The 21,147-nt window shown below is 37.4% G+C and overlaps 1 protein-coding gene and 1 long non-coding RNA gene across 5 annotated transcripts; one reads left to right on the forward strand and one right to left on the reverse strand.

Annotated features, from left to right (window-relative positions):
• The first annotated feature begins 8,386 nt into the window (after positions 1–8,386).
• Positions 8,387–11,213, forward strand: LOC126597438 (uncharacterized). Of its 4 annotated transcripts, none has more exons than XR_007614252.1 (6): positions 8,387–8,926; positions 9,240–9,404; positions 9,519–10,152; positions 10,257–10,360; positions 10,489–10,550; positions 10,931–11,213. It is a non-coding gene; the product is annotated as an uncharacterized LOC126597438 (long non-coding RNA). The 4 variants fall into 4 exon arrangements; XR_007614253.1 differs by having other exon boundaries at positions 9,948–10,152; XR_007614250.1 differs by having other exon boundaries at positions 9,240–10,152.
• An 8,471-nt stretch (positions 11,214–19,684) lies between these two features.
• On the reverse strand, positions 19,685–20,942 carry LOC126597437 (uncharacterized). The gene is made up of 2 exons (XM_050264234.1): positions 20,633–20,942; positions 19,685–20,104 (listed from the first exon to the last, which is right to left on the reverse strand). Exons 1-2 carry the CDS (start codon positions 20,643–20,645, stop codon positions 19,689–19,691), a joined length of 429 nt encoding a protein of 142 aa, XP_050120191.1. The 5' UTR covers positions 20,646–20,942; the 3' UTR covers positions 19,685–19,688.
• Positions 20,943–21,147: the final 205 nt, after the last annotated feature.

Here is a 21,147-nt window from a genome sequence, read left to right on the forward strand (position 1 = left end):
GATTTTTTATAGCTACACTCCTCGACTACCTGTAAAAATATAATTAATGAATTCGATCTTCAATTTAAAATATTGCACTAGTGGATACTACAAAATCTTATGTTGTACTTATTGGCCTAGAGAATAAACAATTACTTCTGACCATTTAAACACGCCCTTGAAAAAAATATAACTATAGTAAAACAAATTAAAAAAAAAATCAAAGATTATCAAAATTATGCTTATCTAATTGTGATTATTCATTAAATTCAAGTTTTGTACAACTTCATACCAATTATAGCGACAAAATATATTAATTTAACATAAATAAATATTTATGTTATATTTAATATTAACTAGTTTTGTACTTCGTCAAGTTTTGTACAGCTTCCCTTGAATGTGATTAACAAAACTGAAATATTTAAAAAATATTTAAAAATAATATAATACAATCCGAGAAAGGTAGTAAAAAAAATTTGAAACTATTTGTGTCGGATATAACCGCTAGAGTTAGTATAAAAAATTTGAAAATATTTGTGGCGGACATAAGGGCCAGAATTAGTATAAAAATTTAAAATAATATAATATAATCTGACATATTATTAACTTATGTCGGATATATCCACTAGAATTGGTTAAAATTATTTAAAAAATAAATCCGATGAAGCTAAAGGCCTACTTCATTATTCTTGTCGGCTATATCCGACAGTAATACTTTGTTATCCGACATTTTTTAAATATGTTGTCCGAAATATTTTATCCGACAGTAATAGTATAAAACCACCACCACTATCCGACACATTAAGTTAATTTTGTAGTAGGGTAAGTATGGTATAGGACCTACAGGCTTGGATTGTCACATCCGGCCCGAGCCCCCACCACATCCTAGGCTCGACTCCACCATAGCATGATATTGTCTGTTTTGGGACTCGACCACGCCCTCACGGTTTTGTTTTTGGGAACTCACACGAGAACTTCCCAATGGGTCATCCATCTTGGGAATGCTCTCGCGCGAACTCGCTTAACTTCGGAGTTCTTACGGAACCAGAAGCCAGTGAGCTCCCAAAAGGCCTCGTGTTAGGTAGAGGTAGGAATATACATATAAGGCTTACAGGATCCACTCCTTTGGGAGATGTGGGATGTTACAATCCACCCCCATTAGGGGCCCGACATCCTCGTCGGCACACATCCGGCTAGGGATTGGCTCTGATACCAAATTGTCACATCTCGGCCCAGGCCCCCACCACATCCCGGGCTCGACTCTGCCGTAGCACGATATTGTCCTATTTGGGATCCTGATAGGAGCATATTTATGCGCCTTAGTTAGCTAGTTCTTATGCATTTCCATGGTGTTTTCTTAGTTAAAGTAGTCTTTTAAGCTAGTTTTATGTGTTTTCAGGTTTTAAGGCCAAATGATGCAAGAAGATGCATTTTGGAGCTTTTTGGAGCAAAATTGGGCTTGGAATGATTATCACATAATTGGAGCCAAGGTTTGGACGAATTTGAAGACTTGAAGATGATGATTCCTACTTGAACAAGGTTTCCTAGTTGAAGTAGGAAAGTGCTTACATGAAGGAGGATTCCTAATCGAGGAAGGATTCCTAATCGACGAAGGATTCCTAATCAACGAAGGATTCCTAATTGAAGATGGATTCCTAATCACAAGAGGATTCCTAATTGAAGATGGATTCCTAATCACATGAGGATTCCTAGAAGAACAAGGATTCCTCCTCCAACAAGGATTCCTACTTGAAGTAGGAAAGTTAAGCCAAGGTTTCCTACTTTGGTTTGATTTTTCCTAATTGTCCCTAAAAGTTCCAGCAATTATGAAGACTTTCTAAGCATTCTAGGACACAAAACAAAAGCCTAGAACCCTTTTGAACCCTTGCCGCACCCCCCTTTGCATTTCCTCTTCCTTATTTCCTGTTTTTATGCTTTAAAACACCTTCCTTTTGTGTTTTAAACCCTAGCCGAATTTCCCTTGCCCTTTCCTTTAATTTTCTGATTTATTTCCTAATTCTAGAATCCTTAGACTTAATTTCTGATTACCTAATTAGCCTAGGGTTTTTAATTTCCTAATCCCTTTAAATAAACATGTTTGTGCAGCCACAAACAGAGCCATTCATCCAGAAAATAATCCTTCACGCCAGAAACCATTCTCCATCTTCAACAGCCCCATTCCTTCACCATTCACCCAAATTTCTGCCACAAAACCACCCTAGCCGCACCACCCATCAACCCTAAACACTTCCATACATCCTCCATCCATTCTACATCATTCAAATACCCAAGAATCTGCCCATTCAGTCCCATTCACGCCATAAACATCACCACTCTCTCTGCCGCACCTATCCTTCACCATTCACCAAATTTTCTGACCAAAAACCACCCTAGCCGTCCCATACACCTATCCCAGTCATAAACCCATCGTTCTACACCATTCATAACCCCCAAAACTCACCCATTCGTGTGCAGCAGCAAGGAGAAAGAAGGAAGGACTCTTGGATGCTTAAGCTTCATCGTTGGTGCATTCTAGGTGTAATTCGTTTTATGCTTTCAATGTTTAATTTCTTTTCCTTTCGTTTTGCTACGAACATGAGTGGCTAAACCCCTATTGGTTAGGGGTAATTTCGAAGCCATGACTATGTATGCAAGTTGATTTAATAAATTCCAGTTATGAGTTCTTGAATCGTGAATGCAATTGGCTTAACTGTGCGAGTAATAACTTATTTGTGTTTGTTAATTAGGGGTCGACACTTAATTGGCTTGCATGAATATGTTGCTAGAATATAAGGTTGTTTCACATAATCGTCACACACTTATATTCATATGTAGTGAAGGTCGCTAGTCACGATCGCGTTAAGTTCAATTCCTAACATGAGTGACATGATGTCATAGTTGCAAGTGCTTTGTCAATGCTTATAGTTTTCATTGAACGTAATGATCTTTGATTGTATCTTTATTATGATGTCATGTAGGGAACTTTTGAGGAATGCTTTGGGTTGTCGAATGATGTCATCCAATCCAATAACACAAGGAAAACTTGAGAATTAACTAGTGATGTCACGGTTAATTTGGGGCATTGTCATTCATAATTCAACGAAGGAATAACTGGAAATTGAGTCGTTTGCATACTTGTCATGTGTGGAGAAAGAGCCCCTAACTAGCCTTCTACCCATCTATTTCACAAAAAATCGTTTTTACAATCTGCCCTATTTCCAATCTGTTTTCTTTATTTTAATTTTCGTCAAAACAAAATCCCCCTTTATTTTAGAGTCTTAGATTATTTAGAAAGTGTGTTAGTTTATGTTTTCTAGTGTTTTGAGTCAAGTTATAACATAAATTCGTCCAAATTTGTGTTAGTACTCAAAACTGCCCAGATTGTGCTTCTAAGGCAGTTTTGAGTGTTTATTTGCTGTTTTGGTTCCTTTGCCTTGTTTTGGTGTTTTAACTTTTAATTTTACATTCTTTGAGTCTAGTTTAGTGTTTTAACTTTGTTTTTACATCATTGAGTCAGTTTTCAAGTGTTTAGCAATCCCTCCTAATCCCCGGTTTAGAACGATCCCTACTTACATCTTTGCTACAATTTGACAAAAAGAGGGTTTAATTTGTGTGCTTATCTATTTAGCATCAGATCCGACCATGCCTTCACGGTTTTGTTTTTAGGAACCCACATGAGAACTTCCTAATGTGTCACATCCCGACCCGGGTCCACCACATCCTGGCCCGGGTCCACCACATCCCGGGCTAGTTCTACCACCGTAGCACGATATTGTCCACTTTGGGCCCCAACCACGCCCTCACGGTTTTGTTTCTGGGAACTCACACAAGAACTTCCTAATGGGTCACCTATCATGGGATTGCTCTCTCGCGCTACTCGTTTAACTTCGGAGTTTCGATGAACTCCGAAGCCAGTGAGCTCCCATAAAGCCTCGTGCTAGGTAAGGATGGGAATATACATTTAAGGATCATTCCCTTGGGCGATGTGGGATGTCACAATCCACCCCCCTTAGGGGCCCGACGTCCTCGTCGGCACACCACGGCCAGGGTTAGGCTCTGATACCATTTTTCACATCCCGGCTTGGGTCCACCACATCCCAGGTCCATTCCACCACTGTAGCACGATATTGTCCATTTTGGACTTACCATTTCCTTACGGTTTTATTTTTGGGAACTCACGAGCAACTTCTCAGTGGGTCATCCATCCTAAGAGTGCTCTAGCCTCCTTCTCGCTTAACTTCGGAGTTCCTATGGAACCCGAAGCCAGTGAGCTCCCAAAAGGCCTCGTGCTAGATAGAGATGGGAATATACATATAAAGCTTACATGATCCACTCCCCTGGGCGATGTAGGATGTTACAATCCACCCCCTTAGGGCCCCGACGTCCTCGTCGGCACATTTCCGGCCAGGGATTAGCTCTGATACCAAATTGTCACATGCCAGCCCGAGCGGGACCACATCCCGGGCTCGTTCCACCACCGTAGCACAATAGTCCGCTTTAGGCCTCAACCACGCCCTCACGGTTTTGTTTCTAGGAACTCACACTAGAACTTCCCAGTGGGTCACCCATCATAGAATTGCTCTTGCGTGCTACTCGCTTAACTTCGAAGTTCCGATGAACTCCGAAGCCAGTGAGCTCCCAAAAGGTCTCGTTCTAGGTAGGGATGGGAATATACATTTAAGGATCACTCTCCTGGGCGATGTGGGATGTCACATAATGGGTCATCCATCTTGGGAATGCTCTCCCACGAACTCGCTTAACTTCGGAGTTCCTACGAAACCTGAAGTCAGCGAGCTTCCAAAAGGCCTCGTGTTAGGTAGAGATGGGAATATACATATAAGGCTTCCAAGATCCACTCCCCTGGACTATGTGGGATGTTACATGGATGCCTTAGGTATATGTTAACATGATTAGAAGGGAGTGAGTACATTTCATCTATCTCATTTGCATATATTTTATGTATTTGCAAGAATTATTACATTTTAATTATTGTTTTGTAGATGCTTATATCATTTTGAGAACTAATCCATGAACTAGTGATCTTGTAAATGTTTATTCCACTACATATTCAATAAATTTAATGTAGTAAACTCAAGCGTTTATTATGTAAAATCTTGTTATACGATGTATTGTGTAATTGTTCCAAATCATTATTATTTTAAATTTTTTTTTCACAATGTCTTGGTAATAGAATTCATTTCTATAGTTAAGATATGACTCACTCCTTACCTTGTGAATAGTTCTCATTTGCGGGTCAGGGCGTGACAAAATACAACCATAGTTGAAGTACCTAAAGGAAAGCTTTCTAGCAAACTACTTCTTCCTGCTTCAACGATTGGAGATTCACAGTTGGGTGTTATTACCAAGTTACTGTAGTGCATTATGTGTGAGTTAAAGTAATCTGCAATCTAACAAATGGGTGTTATTACCAAGTTACTGTAGTGCATTATGTGTAGGTCATATATGTCAATTCTCAATTGGTTATAATAATTGATGTAATAAGTATCGAATTTTCCTTACCATATGATGTGTTTTAATTCAACAATGTGATCTAACAATTTTTTCCATCAAGCATTGCTCATTAAAGGCATATTGCTTACTTGGAATGTGGAAAGTCGTAAAGGGGATCCTCTCCGGATCTCTTCCTCCTAATCCACCGAGTCCGGGGATCTGAACCATTGAAATTTGATCCGACGGCAATAGGGGCCCACTTTAAAAGTTATAATAACTTTAGCCGTTGAATCAAGAAGTCAATGCCTGCGGTGTTTGACGGACATACAAGTAATAACAATGTTTAATGGGATATTTTGACAGCGTGGCTCTCTCTATCTTTTATATGATACTATATGATCAACGACAAACTATGGTATGATTGAAGGAAAGGAATTATTTCCACACACGCTACCACGAGAGAAAAAAAAAAAAGGTTAGATACTCAGTAAAAAGACCCCACAAAAAATGAATTATTTGGTAAGGTAGACGTGGTACTTGAATAATTGAATTACTTGGGTACTAATTAAATTTGAAATTCAGTAGTTTTAAAACCTAGTAGCAGATAAGTGTTCAAACATTAGCCAGTTGGTAATTTAATGTGATATCAATCACGTGTTTGGACCCACTTCACAATATTTTTTCATGATTCAAACAGTTTATTTTTCTTTGGATCTTGATTCACTAATCATACTTGCAAAATTTGTCTGAATCGAAAATCCTTTAATCATTTTATTGTGGTTGCAAACATTTCATTGTATTTTCAACAATGGTGTCTGTCTATTTTTTGTATATCACAATTAGATCTTGAAACACTTTCCAATTTGAACGAATTTTTGTTAGAATGATCTATGAATAAAGATATGAAAAATGAACAATTTGGACCAAAAAAAATAAAAATTGTAAAGTTGCCTCAAACATGTGATCATCATTGTATTAAGTAACTAATTGAGAAAAAAGTACAGATTTCAAAAAGAACACTCTGAACATCAGGTTTTGTCTCTGTGCGTGTGCATACTGGGGAAAGAGACCTTTGAAGGACCAAGAAGTTTTTATTATTTTTTCCCTTCAAGGGTCAACTATATATGCATAAAAGGATATATACCTACTTTTGTAAATTTGGATATTATATTAGGAGTTGAAATGCATAAGAGTCTAGGTTTATAATTTGGCCCCTCTAATCCATATTCTAATATAGTATACTATCTCGACTCCTTCATAAGTGACAAGGCAGACATTTTTGTAAGCTTCGAAGAATTGAAAAACAACAATGTATGTTTCATCTAAAGGTCTACAGCACGCCTGATGTCTTAGTTATATAAGTATATGCATTATTTGGGAGTCAAATTACGAATCAAATTGACAACCAAGCTGCGTGACGATACTCTGATTGGCATGATAGGATACCATGTCTAATGTCTTGACAACGTATGTTCTGTTAACTACATATTGACCTTTTGTTTAGGCTTATCTGTTGGAAATTAATTAATGAGAGCAATATATATATATATTGTATAAAAAGAAACTCTTCTGATCGATCATGACTAACTCATCCAGTTTGTTTTCATCTAAAAACGTAGGTGTGCTCTATCAGAAAGAAATAATACGTAAGCATGCGGCATGCAAATGTCATCTATTTTGTATTTAGCAAGATCTCCTATCCTTTCCTTTTATTTTGAGAGATATTTGGCTTCACAAAATTATGGAGGAAATTTGACACAAAAACATTGTGGCAGATTTACGGGACTTCTTGTTTATGATCTTTCACTACAAGAAAAATGGCCTTTGGGCACAAAATTAAGGACACAAATGAGGTGTTTGTGTTTGTTTAAACATCAATAGGGTGGAACATTGTTCATTCCGTAATGGGCACCATGTATTGTGCCCAATGTGAAGAAAAATAGACACAAACACATTCTTGGGCACATAACCATGACTTTTGTGCCTTTAATGTCAACAATGATTTTTTTTTTTATTAATTTGCAATGACACTATAAATGCTATTGTGCCCTGTAATTTATATATTTGAAGTAAAAGTAGATTTTTTGTGCCTTTGTTCAAAATAGTTTTTTTTTTTTCTTTTTGGAAATCAAACGTCATTAACCGGGCAAAGATGCCAAACCGAACAAAGAGAGTCTACACCGAGGCAAACAGCCATAAACAACTGGGAAAGGGTAGAGCGCGGAGGTTACAAAGAAAACTCGACGCCGCAACCAATGCTAGAGCGTCCCCTCCACGCAAAACCAAAAACCGTTAGGGTGGACACGGTAAACCATCATTACATAAAACATGAATCAAGGAAGATGGGGGTCTATCAACCCACACATGATCGCATACTTCCCTACTACTTCGCGACGCCAGCAGGTCCGCCGCCGAGTTGGCCGGTCTTGGAACCCAAGACCAGCGGCAATCAAGAAAATCCTTCCCGAATCGAACACACTTCAGAAGAACAGGGAAGGCATCCCAACTGCCTTTCTTAGCCATGTCCCTCAGGCAAGAAATCGATTCCAACGAGTCAGACTCAATACTAATCCTCCTCCAACCCATCCTCTTACCAAGCAAACACCCGTGCAAAATTGCCAAGGCCTCCCCAACGCCACACTAGTAGCCGAAACACCTGATCTACTGGTAGCAAGAAACCTCCCTGTCTCATCCCGAGCAACACATCCTGTGAATCCCCTTCCATCACAAGAACCCCAACTAGCATCCACATTGATCTTAACGAAGCCCGGACAAGGAGGAGACCAACAAGCATCAACCAACTGCTCCTGTCCCCGAGGAAGAGGCGTAATCCGAGGACCGCCCCTGGCATCTTTAAAAGAGGATACCGATAATGAAATGGCCAGAATAACCTGCCTAGGATGAATTGGCTGCTGGTTGAAAAGCAAATTACATCGGGCTTTCCAAATACTTCAAAATAGTGTTTTAAACAAAATGAAAAACACTTTCCTCAATCTTCACACCTCACATGGTCCTCCTTTTCCTTCCTTGCAGCTCCCCATTCAAACCCACCCTCTCCTCAGTTCCTCCGCCTCTCCTCTTTGTCTCGCTTTCCCTTTCCCAATTGAACCGAGCCTCTCTTCCACACCAGACTCTCTCTCGCTCTCTCTCTCTCTCTATCATTTTCCCCAAATTTTTCTATTTCCCTCTCTCTTTTGCCGTCGGTGGTATCAATGGCTGTGTGGGATTTGGTGAGGAGATGGGTTATGAGAAAGAGCCTTCGACTTATAGAGAGGGCGGGAGAGAGAGGGCGGGAGAGAGAGAGCTTGCAGCTTGCAGAATCACGATGATAGAAGAAGCTTAGAGGTCTGATTCGCCATTTCAGAGGAACCCTAAAAACCAGAGAAGGAGAAGAGGCTAAGAAATCGAAGCATTCAAATCATGAGCCGAGGAAGATGAGGCGGATACGATCGTCAGATCACGATTTTCTCTCCCGAATGTTGCCTCTTCCAAGTCGGTATGTGATAATCTCCAATTTCTTCTATGCGATTTCTCTGATTTGAATCTCGGATGGTTCCTCAAGGAGGGCAGATTTGTGGGTTTTTGGTTTTTAGGGTTTCATGTTTTTGAAATTTTCTTTCGTTTTTGGGTATAAATCTCCGGATTTTGGGGGTTTTTACAATAGTAGGTTTTTGGAAATTCAAATTCTTGCATTCACAAATCCATGTAAAACCCTTCAATTTCGTTTTGTTTTACCTTTTGAGGTATGATTTTATAGAAGTTAACGGTTGGAATTAACTTTGGTAATCTTGATTTTGATTTTGGTTCAGCTAGGGTTTAGATGAGTCCACCTGCTACGGTGAAGATGGAAGATGCTAAATTTTGCTTGATGGAGGTAAATTTTGCTCAATTTTACTTATTTGTTATTGTGAAAAGTGTTGTGAGAAGTGTTGGCAACTGCCAAAAGTTTCATGCCAACAGATGATCGTTTTAAGGTACATGGGTTGCCTTTTGTTTCCATCACTCCACTTTATGTCTGGTTTAAGTTTGATTTTGCATACCTTGCTTGTTTCTTTTGGCTTGTCCATTGCTAATTGACACTTTAACAGGTCGTTAAAGAAGATATGAAGCGAAAGTTAAAGAACACCAATACGAAGCCTCTGAGTCACTCATAATACTTAAGACTGCAAGTTCTGTGTCAAATTTTTTATGATGCAGATGAGAAGTTGCATGTTTTGGATGAATTGTCTATTTCTTATGTGAAGTCATTAATTCCTGAGTTTTGTTCCCAAGTACACTACACAAATGTACCTATATTTGTTATAGGTTACTGCTGTCAATTTGTGAAACTCAAGTTCTTAACATCATCTTCCAGCCGAGTATATTTTCATGAGAAATTCATGCGGTTCAGGCTTCTTGACCTCATATTTTTTATATTTGATTTTATAATGATTCATTTGTTTATTTTTTGTCAAAGCTGTTAGAATTAGTTTAATTAAGGCATTTGCTTCAGCTTACCCTCCCCTTAATATGTGTAGCTATACATTGAGGGCTTTTGCCATGGAAATTTGTTAAGAGGACGAAGCAATTACCCTGTCAAATATATTCAAATCGAATTTTTCCGTACCACCACTGCCTATCAAATTGAGGCATTAAGAGTATGTTATTTGTCTTCCTCCTGGTGCTAACCTGATTAGAGATTCCAATGTGAAGAATAAGTCGGAAACGAACTTTGTGATTGAGGTAACTCAAAATGGAACATTTTCGTTTCGGTTTCCCTTTATGAAGGTGTACTGTCTTCGTTTGTGCGTTGATATTCTTCCCTCGGTTGTGGTTTCATATTGCAGCTGTATTTTCAAGTTGAGCAAGAAGCAGGGATTGAGTCAATCCGATTGAAAGCATTGATAGATCTTTTCGATGAAATTATGGAGCCACTTTTCAATCAACTAAGGTGATTTTATTTGAGGTAGATACATTTACTTACATACTGCCTAGCAAAAGAATCTGGGATCTAATAATATTGTTTTCAAATATATTTGAATATATGTTCATATAATTGTCTGCTATTTCTGGAAATAGGATGAAGGAGCAACTTGGATATGTTGTTGAGTGTGGCCCACGGGTAACATACCGTGTATATGGTATTCTCTCAATTCCTCTCTCAATTGATGCTAAAGTATTTGTTAAAATTCTTAGATTTAGGGTTTGGATAAATTCTTAGATTTAGTTCTTTACATTTGAAAGAGTGAGAATTATATTGTTGGGACTTTGGATTCTATTTTTATGTCGTAATTTGTGTGAGGATTTCTTGCCATCCATGTAAGAATGTTATTAAAGTGCCAGGCAAAAGTCTTTATGTTTCAATCACAAACAAGTGCATGTATACATAGCAAAATTACACTAATTAATCTGTGGGAGGAATGATATACAATAGCTCATGAGATTAAGATAAAGAATCATAATTTGAAAATTTGGAAGCCACTACATACTCATTTCTTGTTTCTCTGTGTAAATTTTGAAGGGTCCGACACTGTGGCACTCAAGCAACATTTTGGAAAGAAAATTTTGGAACTAGAAGATGAGAAAAGAACTGTGCAGGTTCACTTAAAACCTTAATATTTGATGTTCTTATTCTTGAGAGAACCGATATTCACTTGAAACCTTTATAATTTTTGTTTTATTTTAGTTGGGGATAGAACATGTAAAATTATAGTTGTTTTTATATATAATGGTTGTAAATATATTTGTAAATTGTAATATTATAGATGCTTGTGGTGAAAAAATAATTTTTTGTTTAGCCTCAATCTCAATTTGTAGGTGATTTCGGTTTTTAATTTTTTTTTTAAATAGTTGACATATTGGGCACAATAACAATAAATGTGCTAACAAGGGTGATAACAGTTATCTGACAACTTTGTCAGAACTGGGCACAAAAGGACCTTTATTTGTGCTTAGACTTTTCAACACAACATACCTTATTGTGCCCTTTGATCAAATGTGACACACATAGAGGGCACAGATAGAAACTTTGTTGATGCACTGTTGCTATTGGTCTATGGGCACATATGATGGTGCTTTTTGGCCTCAAAGTGCACATATAATTTATTGTGTGCAGTGCCCATTTTTCTTGTAGTGTTTACTTTTTATTTTGGGAGATACTGGCTTCACAAAGTTCTGAGTTTTTATAGGTAAAATAAGAAGAGAAATAGGTCCGACTCACATAAATAACCCACTACTGAATTATTACTGATTTTATGAACCCATCACAAAGTTGGATGTATATCATGTGGTAGTACATTGTCAAATGAACAAAGAATCATCCATAAAAAAGGGGCATAATTCGTCAAGAAAAAATGAGGTCTACAAATTAACGTGGGTCAGTAGGATTTGATCAAAGAACAAACCCTAATATCACCACCTTTCCTAGTACTTGGAGGAAATATAATGATGATCAGGATCTAAAGGTGATGATAATGACAGATTTACTAAGGATTAAGGATCGAGTAGTGAAAGTTAACCGTGAAAATGGAGAAGTCCAGTTTTTTGGTTGCCAAGTAGGAAAAACATGACAAACGATTGTACCCGTTGTGTTCTTTTTTCATTCATTTTTTTTTTCTTGAAATGAAAAATAAATGCAGCTGAAATGGAATTAAATTGTGCTTTTTCCAGAGGCACAACAATTTTAAAAAATAAAATCAATCTTCGAGTTTTCCAAATTTTGTTCTCATGAATTTTTCTACCACTCTATAACACATACACAGTTCTAAAAATTCTCACCTTGCGCCGCCTAGGTGCTAGGCGGTTGGCTACCATTCCAATTAATCCCTAGGCATTTAAAAATTAAGAAGAGGCGCCTAGACCTGCTTAGTTGTCCTCCTAACCCGCCTAGGTGCCTACCCAGCCCGCCTAAACTCGCTTAGGGCGCTACACTCATTTAAACAGAACATCAATAACCTTCATTTTGCATTTGTTTTTAATAAAAAATCAAATGTAAGAGACTTAATGAATACTTAGATGGACACTCACTATATGCTTGTTCTCCATTTTCAATATTTTCCAATATTTTGTAATCTATATATAATTTTATTTTGCAACTTATGTATCGCAATACAATTATGTTTTATAAGTATAAATAGACAGTATTTATACGATATATAATAAAATTACTTAAATCCGCCTAGTCTACCTACGCTCCTGCCTAGACTCTTTTTAGGCGCTACGCCCCAACCTACCGCTTGACTAGTGTCTAGCGTTTTTTAGAACCTTGCATACACATAAATTTAGCTTTTTCATATATAGCATGTATATCTTGCTCCATAATAAGATAGTACCCACGTATTAAACCAATCAATACGATGATACTATTTATCTCATCCTGTGATCAGTGGAGCGGAATGCACTTAAGTAGGTGGTACATATAAAGATTAGAGTTCGTATTAAAGGCTATAGATATATTAAGGAGAACTTTAACAAAAAACTCCCGGTACTATTCATTTTAACAAAAAACCACATTTTTACACTAAAAAGTCAATACTGATATTATTCACTTTACCCTTTATTTTGTCCTTATTGTTAAAACTCAAAATTTTCAAACCATTTTCATTAGTTTTCCTATAAAGGTAAGAGGACAAACAAATGAGAATCAAACATGCATGCAAGGACTCAGTAAATGGTATGTTGTCTAATTTCCAATCCCATGCCAACTTCGAACATCATCACCCCACCCGTGCTCTTTTGAGGACGACAAATTGCAAGGGAAATTCAACTGGCGTCTCACCTATTATTGCTAATACCCACAACTCTTTTGGCCCACAAATGCTTTTTAGGCAGTCAAGTTCTTTTTATAGATCATTCCTCATTATTCAGATTCTTGAATAGATGGCTTGTTTGAAAATAATGAGGTATGACATGCAGAAAAAAATAAAGAGTAATACTAGAGAGACCAAATATTCAAAATTAAATTTGCAAATCAAATTACGTGGTGGTTGATGATTGAATTATTACTTAGGTATTAATTAACGTGCTTATTTTCTATTGGTGACATATCATTTGATTTGCGAATTTTGTTTAAAAATTTGATCTTTCTGGTATTACCCAAAAAGAAATGGCAATATTCTCACTTGATCTTCCAGTGCACTATTCTTTTTAGGGCAATTTTCTTGGTAGGGTGCTTGGAATTAGGTCATGAGATTTGTAAATACATGGAAAGTACATTCCAGTCATCAAATTGGCCTTTTGGCTTTTGCTGTTTGTCTTTTTTTTCTTAGACACAATTAGCTATGATATTTTTGAAGCTAGGGATTTTGTTCCATGCTGTTCTAGAGTATAGGATATTTTGGACTTTTTAATTATTAGATCTTGGTTTTAAGTTATTAATCAAAGATGGTAAAAAGTCTAGCTATTCTATGTTGGAATTTAGGATTATTTTATTGTTTGAATTTGGGCTTAGCCCGTTAATATTAGGGTTTTGTTTTCTTGCTTATTAGGGTTAGGTTTTCTCTATATATATGGTGCTTTGTAGCTCGTAGAATAACAAGTCATTCACAATGAAGCCTTTAGGGTTTTGTAGCCGTTTTGACATTCTCGTTTGTTTAATAATATTATATTCTTATTTTATTAGTCTTGTTCGTTGCGTATTCTGATATTCAACTTTCTATTATTTTGGAGCATAAATTCCCCTATATTCATTCGGCACATACTTGAAGAACACTCTAGACACCCGAGTTTATCATCGAGCATGAATCGGCCCGCAGATTCTTAAATAGGGCATAGCAAATCAGTGAAGGGATGAAGCAAAGCCACGAAGAAACAAATCGTTTGCTTGCTACACGAGTCATTGAGTTTCGGCAAAGTAGATCAACGTCCAGAGCTGAGAAACAACCACAAAGTATAGCTCCATCAAAAAAGAAGATTGATCTTGGTGGGGAAAGGCCCTTGCCACCACAATTATGATTGATTTAGAATCTTCTTATGGGCTTAGGTGTTTCGTCCGAAACCGGTGACAAAGGAGTCTGCGGAAATTGATATGGATGAGACAACGAATGATTGATTCAGTGGTAAAGAAGGGGCTGATGATCCCATGATTCATTCACCCTTATCCTCCCTCGAGTGTTCAAGATCCCTGGCTTCAACCTTTTTAGAGGCAAGTCTAGCCTCTCCTCACTTGAGCATATTGCTCGATTCATTGCTTAGTGTGGGGATGCCAACCATGACTATCACAAGTTACGACTATTTAATTTTTCCTTGACGACAGCTGCATTTTCATAGTATATAAGCCTATCATCGAACTCGGTACAGACTTGGGATGACTTTAGTCAAGAAATTCCATAAGCAATTTTATCGGGGCTAGGATGGAAGTCTTATTCTCTTCATGGGTTAGAATGGCTCAGGCACCCGATGAATCACTTACTCAGTACCTTTACAGATTTACGGTAGATAAAAATTTGGGGTGAGTACCCCTACCTGAGGCAAGGTATGTTTGTATAGCTCAGAATGGCTTTAACATGGAGATTCATAAAAAGTTCCTCGACATGAACTTCCGTGACATGTATGAGCTGGCTGAACAAGTGGAATAGTATGACTCACTGCTTACTGATGAGATAGCCATGAAAACTGCATCACTAGGGACTTTGGACAAAAACCCAAGCATAAGTTACGTTTTGGCTGGTGATGCAGAATCATGGTATGTCAACATTGACGTGGCTGAAATCATGATTAATAAGCTCTTCGTTTGCAAAGCATTAACTCACGCCAATACGAAGGATACCAGGACCCAAACAACATCGGCTGAAGCTGCAGTCAGGGCATTAAAGGTTTACACCTTTGACATTACTAAGGCCGATGCAGATTTTGACCAGCTTCTTACGATAAAGATAATTAAGCTTCGGCCTGGTCATAATATACCTAATGTTGAAGATACGAAAAGGAAGGTGTATTGAAAAATATGTAAGTAAATTATGCAACGGAAAAACTTATTCACAATTATCAACTTAACCACTTACCTGTAGAAGACATCGTCTCAGAGAACTAGGATTAATAACTGAAGTTCTTCTGCAACTCTACACAACCGAAAGCAAGGCTCGCTCAATGGGGCTTGAGTTTTCTGTAAACTTGCGTGTTCTGTGAGAGAGCAGGGACCTCAGTTTTATACTTCATTCGATGGAATTCAATCAGGATCCCTCCCATTAAGTGATCCTTATCAAAGAGTAGCCTTATCACCGTGAAACACTTATGCATTATATCAGCTAGAAGAGTTCTAGTCTTACCGAGAATGTATCTGACTTGAATCTCCAAAGAAATACAATTCCTGATAAGTCTACCACAAGTGTCAATCCTAATCTCCTTATCATTCCAAATGTCTTTAATCAAATCACAAAGTGTTTGCTCTCATATAGAACTTACATTCTCCCACTAGAGCAAATACTTTGTCAACTTGTATAGTTTATACTTAATATGGAATGAATCTGAATTGGCCATGAGATTAGTCTTTGACATTTTCTCGATTTACCAGTCTCTGTCATTAACAAGTATTCATGAGAACTATAGGGCAACACACTCAACTTTCAAAGAGTACCGTCCCCATAATTACTTACAATGAAACTAACCAACACATGAGACTCCAACAAGATATAAAAACAATGTAAGACATGACTGGATATGTATTTGTAATATGTCAAACATTTGGTCCCCTTCAGGATTGAAAGCAATCCCAATGCTTCTGAACGAAGCCCTTAGGTTGTTTTTCCTTCATGATAATTCAAGATCATTAATCATCATGCATAAAAACATTCATGCATTATCATAACTATATGCTGTATACTTTTTGGGAACTTTAACAACCTTACAACATTTTTCTTTATTAGCTAAGAAGCCTTTATTATTAATACTCGAATACAACTTCCAGAACATGAACTGCAACTGAAGAAAACTAACATTTAAAATGAACCTGATATGCAGCTCCCACTGATTTCCTGCATCAGTTTGCTCCCACTGGTTTCCTGCATGAGTTTGCTGCATCAAAATCACCCATTACCCCTATGCTTTGCTGACATGCTTCTTGAAAACCGCTATGATAACAGCCTTATTCAATGGATGAACAATCATTGAATTAGTCTCCAATTACTCAATCTTGACCAAACTAGCTACCACCTTTTCTCGAGAAATGAGATACTTCATATCCAAGTTCCTTGTTGCATTTTACCTTTTATTATTCTAAGTGAAAAATATAGCTACTCTGTCGTCAAATAAATCTGTATAGGTCTCAAGATTGAGTCTACCTCTTGTAGTCCTGTTATGAAATTCTTCAACCAGATGGCTAGATTCACAGTTTCACAATAGGACAAGTATTCTGCAAACATAGTTTGAAGCAACCACAGTCTGTTATTTTACACTCTTCCAAGATACTGCTCCACATGCCATTAAGATCACACAACCCCATGTTGATTTCATATCATCTGGACAACCCGCAAAATCTAAGTCATTGTAACCTTCTAAAACGATGTTTTATGTCCTTATGTAGACTAACATATGATCTTTGGTCCTATGTCATTCTGTAGACTAACGTATGATCTTTTAGTTCTCTAAAGATATCTCTACACTCTTTGCTGCATTCTAGTAAGCCTCTCCAGCACTGGATTGGAACCTACCAAGCACCGAAATGGTGAAGGCTAAATCAGGCCTTGTGCACACTTGTGCATACATCAAACTCCCAACCCAGGATGCATATTGCTTATCTTCCATAATCTTCCTCTCCAAGTCTGTTTTGGGACACTACAGTTCGATCAATATATCACCCTTTGATATGGGCATTTCTGTAGTCTCACATGAAGACATATTAAATCTTTTTTATGTATGCTCTTTGTGGAAAACCCAACAGCCCTCTTATTCTCTCACTTTTGATCTGAATCCCTTGGACATAAGTGTCATCTCTCAGGTCTTTCATCTCGAAGTGTCTTTGCAAGAAAACTTTAGTTTCATCCAACAAACTATGACTATTTGTGGTGAGCAATATATCATCCACATAAAGAACTAGAATGATAAAATTGCTCCCACAGAATCTCAAATAAACACAATTTATCTGATGGGTTCTCTATGAAACCTTCTTTTACAACTCGATGAAATTTTAGGTACCATTGTCTTGATGTCTGCTGTAATCCAATTGTCTATTTTTGGACTCGAGATGACTTGTTTGAAAATCCCAGGATCACAAAACTCTGATAAATTAAAATCTGTCTCTACCAAATACACAAAATATGATGAGAATGTTGACTTTCTTACCCTATCTGTTTTCCTCAAAACAGTGGAACATTACCGACTGCCAAAACTGTTGACTCCAGTCGGTGGTTACTGCCATTCACGGCTGCTTCATCTTCATCCACGTGTCCTTGCTGATTTCCTGCATGCGGTTCACCGTCTAACAACACCTCAATTTCAGTGTCATGCTTCAGTTCATTGCCACTTGAAACTCTTTCCTCCACGTGCCTTGTATGATGACGAATTTGCTGCTCACCATGCAACAACACATCATTTTTTCCATGCTGAAAATAGCAATCATCATAGCCCTCATCTTCTTCCACTTGACTTGGAAGTTCAACCACTATTGCTACAGTCGGTGTTGGCTCAGTATTAATCCCTATTTGGCCATTTCAGTATTAATCTCCATTTGACCATCTTCTTGCCACGTTTGTCAGGTGTCAATTCCACGTACCCCGCATGAGTGTTTGCATGTTGTTGCAATCGGTGTAGTCGGTGCTCACTGCTGCTGGCCACGTTTGTTTGCTGGTTGTCGGTGATCGCAGCTGCCACTCACAGTTACTGACTCATCATGGCTTGCATGATCATAAGTATGTTTCTCATTGAGCAACAGCACATTATCGGTGCTTTGGTGTAACAGACCATCATCATTACACATACTTAATTTCTTATAATTGATCTGTAATTTCAACCAAGGCTGCTGCAATCGGTGAATGTTCAGCATCATTCCCCATTTAATCATCTTCTTCAAATATAAGATTGTCATTGTCCATCTCTAACTCCATAAACAACTTGGTAGATTAGTCTTACAAATCGTACTCCTTACTATGTCCATTAGGGTTCTCCTTCTTTTCTTAGCCACTTCGTTTTGCTCGAGATTTCTAGTGTGGTGTATTGAGCTACAATTCCATTTTCTTGTAGAAAAAGAAAAAAAGGGCAAATGGACTAAGATGTCTGCCAGTTTGAGTGTATCTACCATTGTATTCACCTCTCCTATCAGACCTAACCTCCTTAAAATATTTTTTATTTTTATTTTTATTTTTTTTCTTCCAATTGGTTTTCGATGTCAATTTTGAAATCTTAAAGTTTCAAGTGCATTTGATTATTTTGAATTAGATAGATGAAACAAAATCAAGAAAAAGTAGTTTATGAAATATTTATGTCCCTCTATAGTTTGTGTGGGAAAAAAGACCACAAACGTCCGTATGGATGATTTCTAAAGTTTCTTTGCTTCTTGTTGATCCTTTCTTTCTACTACTTGTCATTTTTCCCTTAGCATAATCCACACAGAACTCAAAACCATTAAAAATTACGGGAGGCAAAATATCATTATTGACAAGTAACTCATCCTTTGTTTTGACATATGACCTAGCCTCTTTTGCTATAAGTTTGATGATTGTCGAGTCTTAGTATGTTCATTTGAATGTTAAAATAAATTCGACTTTGTTGAGTTTTATTTGATGTTCTCCTTGTTATGAAGTTCTGCAATGAATTCGTAACATGAATAGAAAAGCTAGAGTCAAGCCACCATTTAGTGCTAGGTATAATAATTAAATTAGACTCAAAACAAGCAAAAAAGTTTTTACCTTTCTTCATATGGCAAGCCAAGCCTTATACAAAAATAATGTTTGAGAATCGATGGCTTGTTAGGTTTGATGTTTCTTTTAGGAGAGGAACCCTTTTGGTAGAATTCTTTCTAGTATCGGTGGTTAAGGGTGTATGTGCCTCGGTGGTGCTTCGTACATAGTTCAAAGACTTAATCTTCTCATTTTCAAACTTTTTCATCCTTTCCTCCTCACTCACACATACTGAAATTAACTCATTCACATCCCACTTTTCACGCAATGCATTGTAGGACAATTTGAGATGTGTATAACTATCAGGCAGGGAACTCAATATCACATGTACCAAGAAAGTTTCAGGGATTAGTACCTCGAGAGCTTTGAGTTTTCCAGCGATGTCCACCATTTTTAAAATGTACTCACACACACACTCTATGCCATCATGTCTCATGGTTGTCAGTGAATTCATGAGATTACCTGTTTCAATTTTTGGTGACTCCTGGTACTTTTCTTCAATGGACTTAAGGAAATTGTTTGCATTGGTAGCATCCGTCTCAGTTTTTGGTGACTCTTGGTACTTCTGCTCAATGGACTTGAGAAATCCTTTGCATTGGTAGCATCTGTGAAGGCTCCTCGAACCACATCAATCATGCTTCTTTTGATAATCAATAAGGAAATTCTGTTTGATTTGTGCCACTTTTCATATTTAGACTTCTGACTTGAGGTGCTTCCATATGTTCGTGTAGGGGGCTCTTCAGTTCTAAGTGCTAAGTCCCAATCCATGACACCTAGCACGATCTCAAGATCTTGCTTCCATTTCTTATAGTTGACACCAGTGAGTGGTTCAACTGTATTAAGGTGCATGGAGCTAGGATTCATAACTGTCAAAGCACATAGTTCAAGTATTAATCTTTAAATCCCCAGACTATAAATCACCTTTTCAACATCTTTGGATTGATGAACATGTGAAGACTTTCTTTAATCATATCACCTTTATAACCAACATTCGAATTTCTGTAATCAAAATTATAAACCTTTGTGGTTTGACAATAGTAATTCGATTCAAACATTCGTATATAAAGTGATATACTACTTAAATTCTAAGCATGAAAGAATGATCTTCTTTAGATGACCAGTGATCATGTCTTGAATTTAAGCACCATCACTGGTATGTATATCTGAATGAAAATATATGTCTTTATGATCAAGGATAGCTTTAGCTATCACTTGATCGTGTTCATATATATTTCCCTAATGATATACTACCAGTTCTGTAACCTGCGAGACAAGGAAAAATTTCTTTATGCCTTCGACATAGGGTTAAATGATATGTGAAGGGCTCTGATACCAAATGTAAGTAAATTATGCAACGGAAAAACTTATTCACAATTATCAACTTAACCACTTACCTGTAGAAGACATCGTCTCAGAGAACTAGGATTAATAACTGAAGTTCTTCTGCAACTCTACACAACCGAAAGCAAGGCTCGCTCAATGGGGCTTGAGTTTTCTGTAAACTTGCGTGTTCTGTGAGAGAGCAGGGACCTCAGTTTTATACTTCATTCGATGGAATTCAATCAGGATCCCTCCCATTAAGTGATCCTTATCAAAGAGTAGCCTTATCACCGTGAAACACTTATGCATTATATCAGCTAGAAGAGTTCTAGTCTTACCGAGAATGTATCTGACTTGAATCTCCAAAGAAATACAATTCCTGATAAGTCTACCACAAGTGTCAATCCTAATCTCCTTATCATTCCAAATGTCTTTAATCAAATCACAAAGTGTTTGCTCTCATATAGAACTTACAAAATATACCACAATTCCAACAAACATGCTACCAACAACTGCGTGATATTTCGAGACGTCATCCAGAGTTGGATTGATAATGGTAAGCTTAAGTTTCCAGAGAAGACCTAGATGC

The sequence above is a fragment of the Malus sylvestris genome, chromosome 13 (assembly GCF_916048215.2).
Source record: "Malus sylvestris chromosome 13, drMalSylv7.2, whole genome shotgun sequence".
Lineage (NCBI taxonomy): Eukaryota > Viridiplantae > Streptophyta > Magnoliopsida > Rosales > Rosaceae > Malus > Malus sylvestris.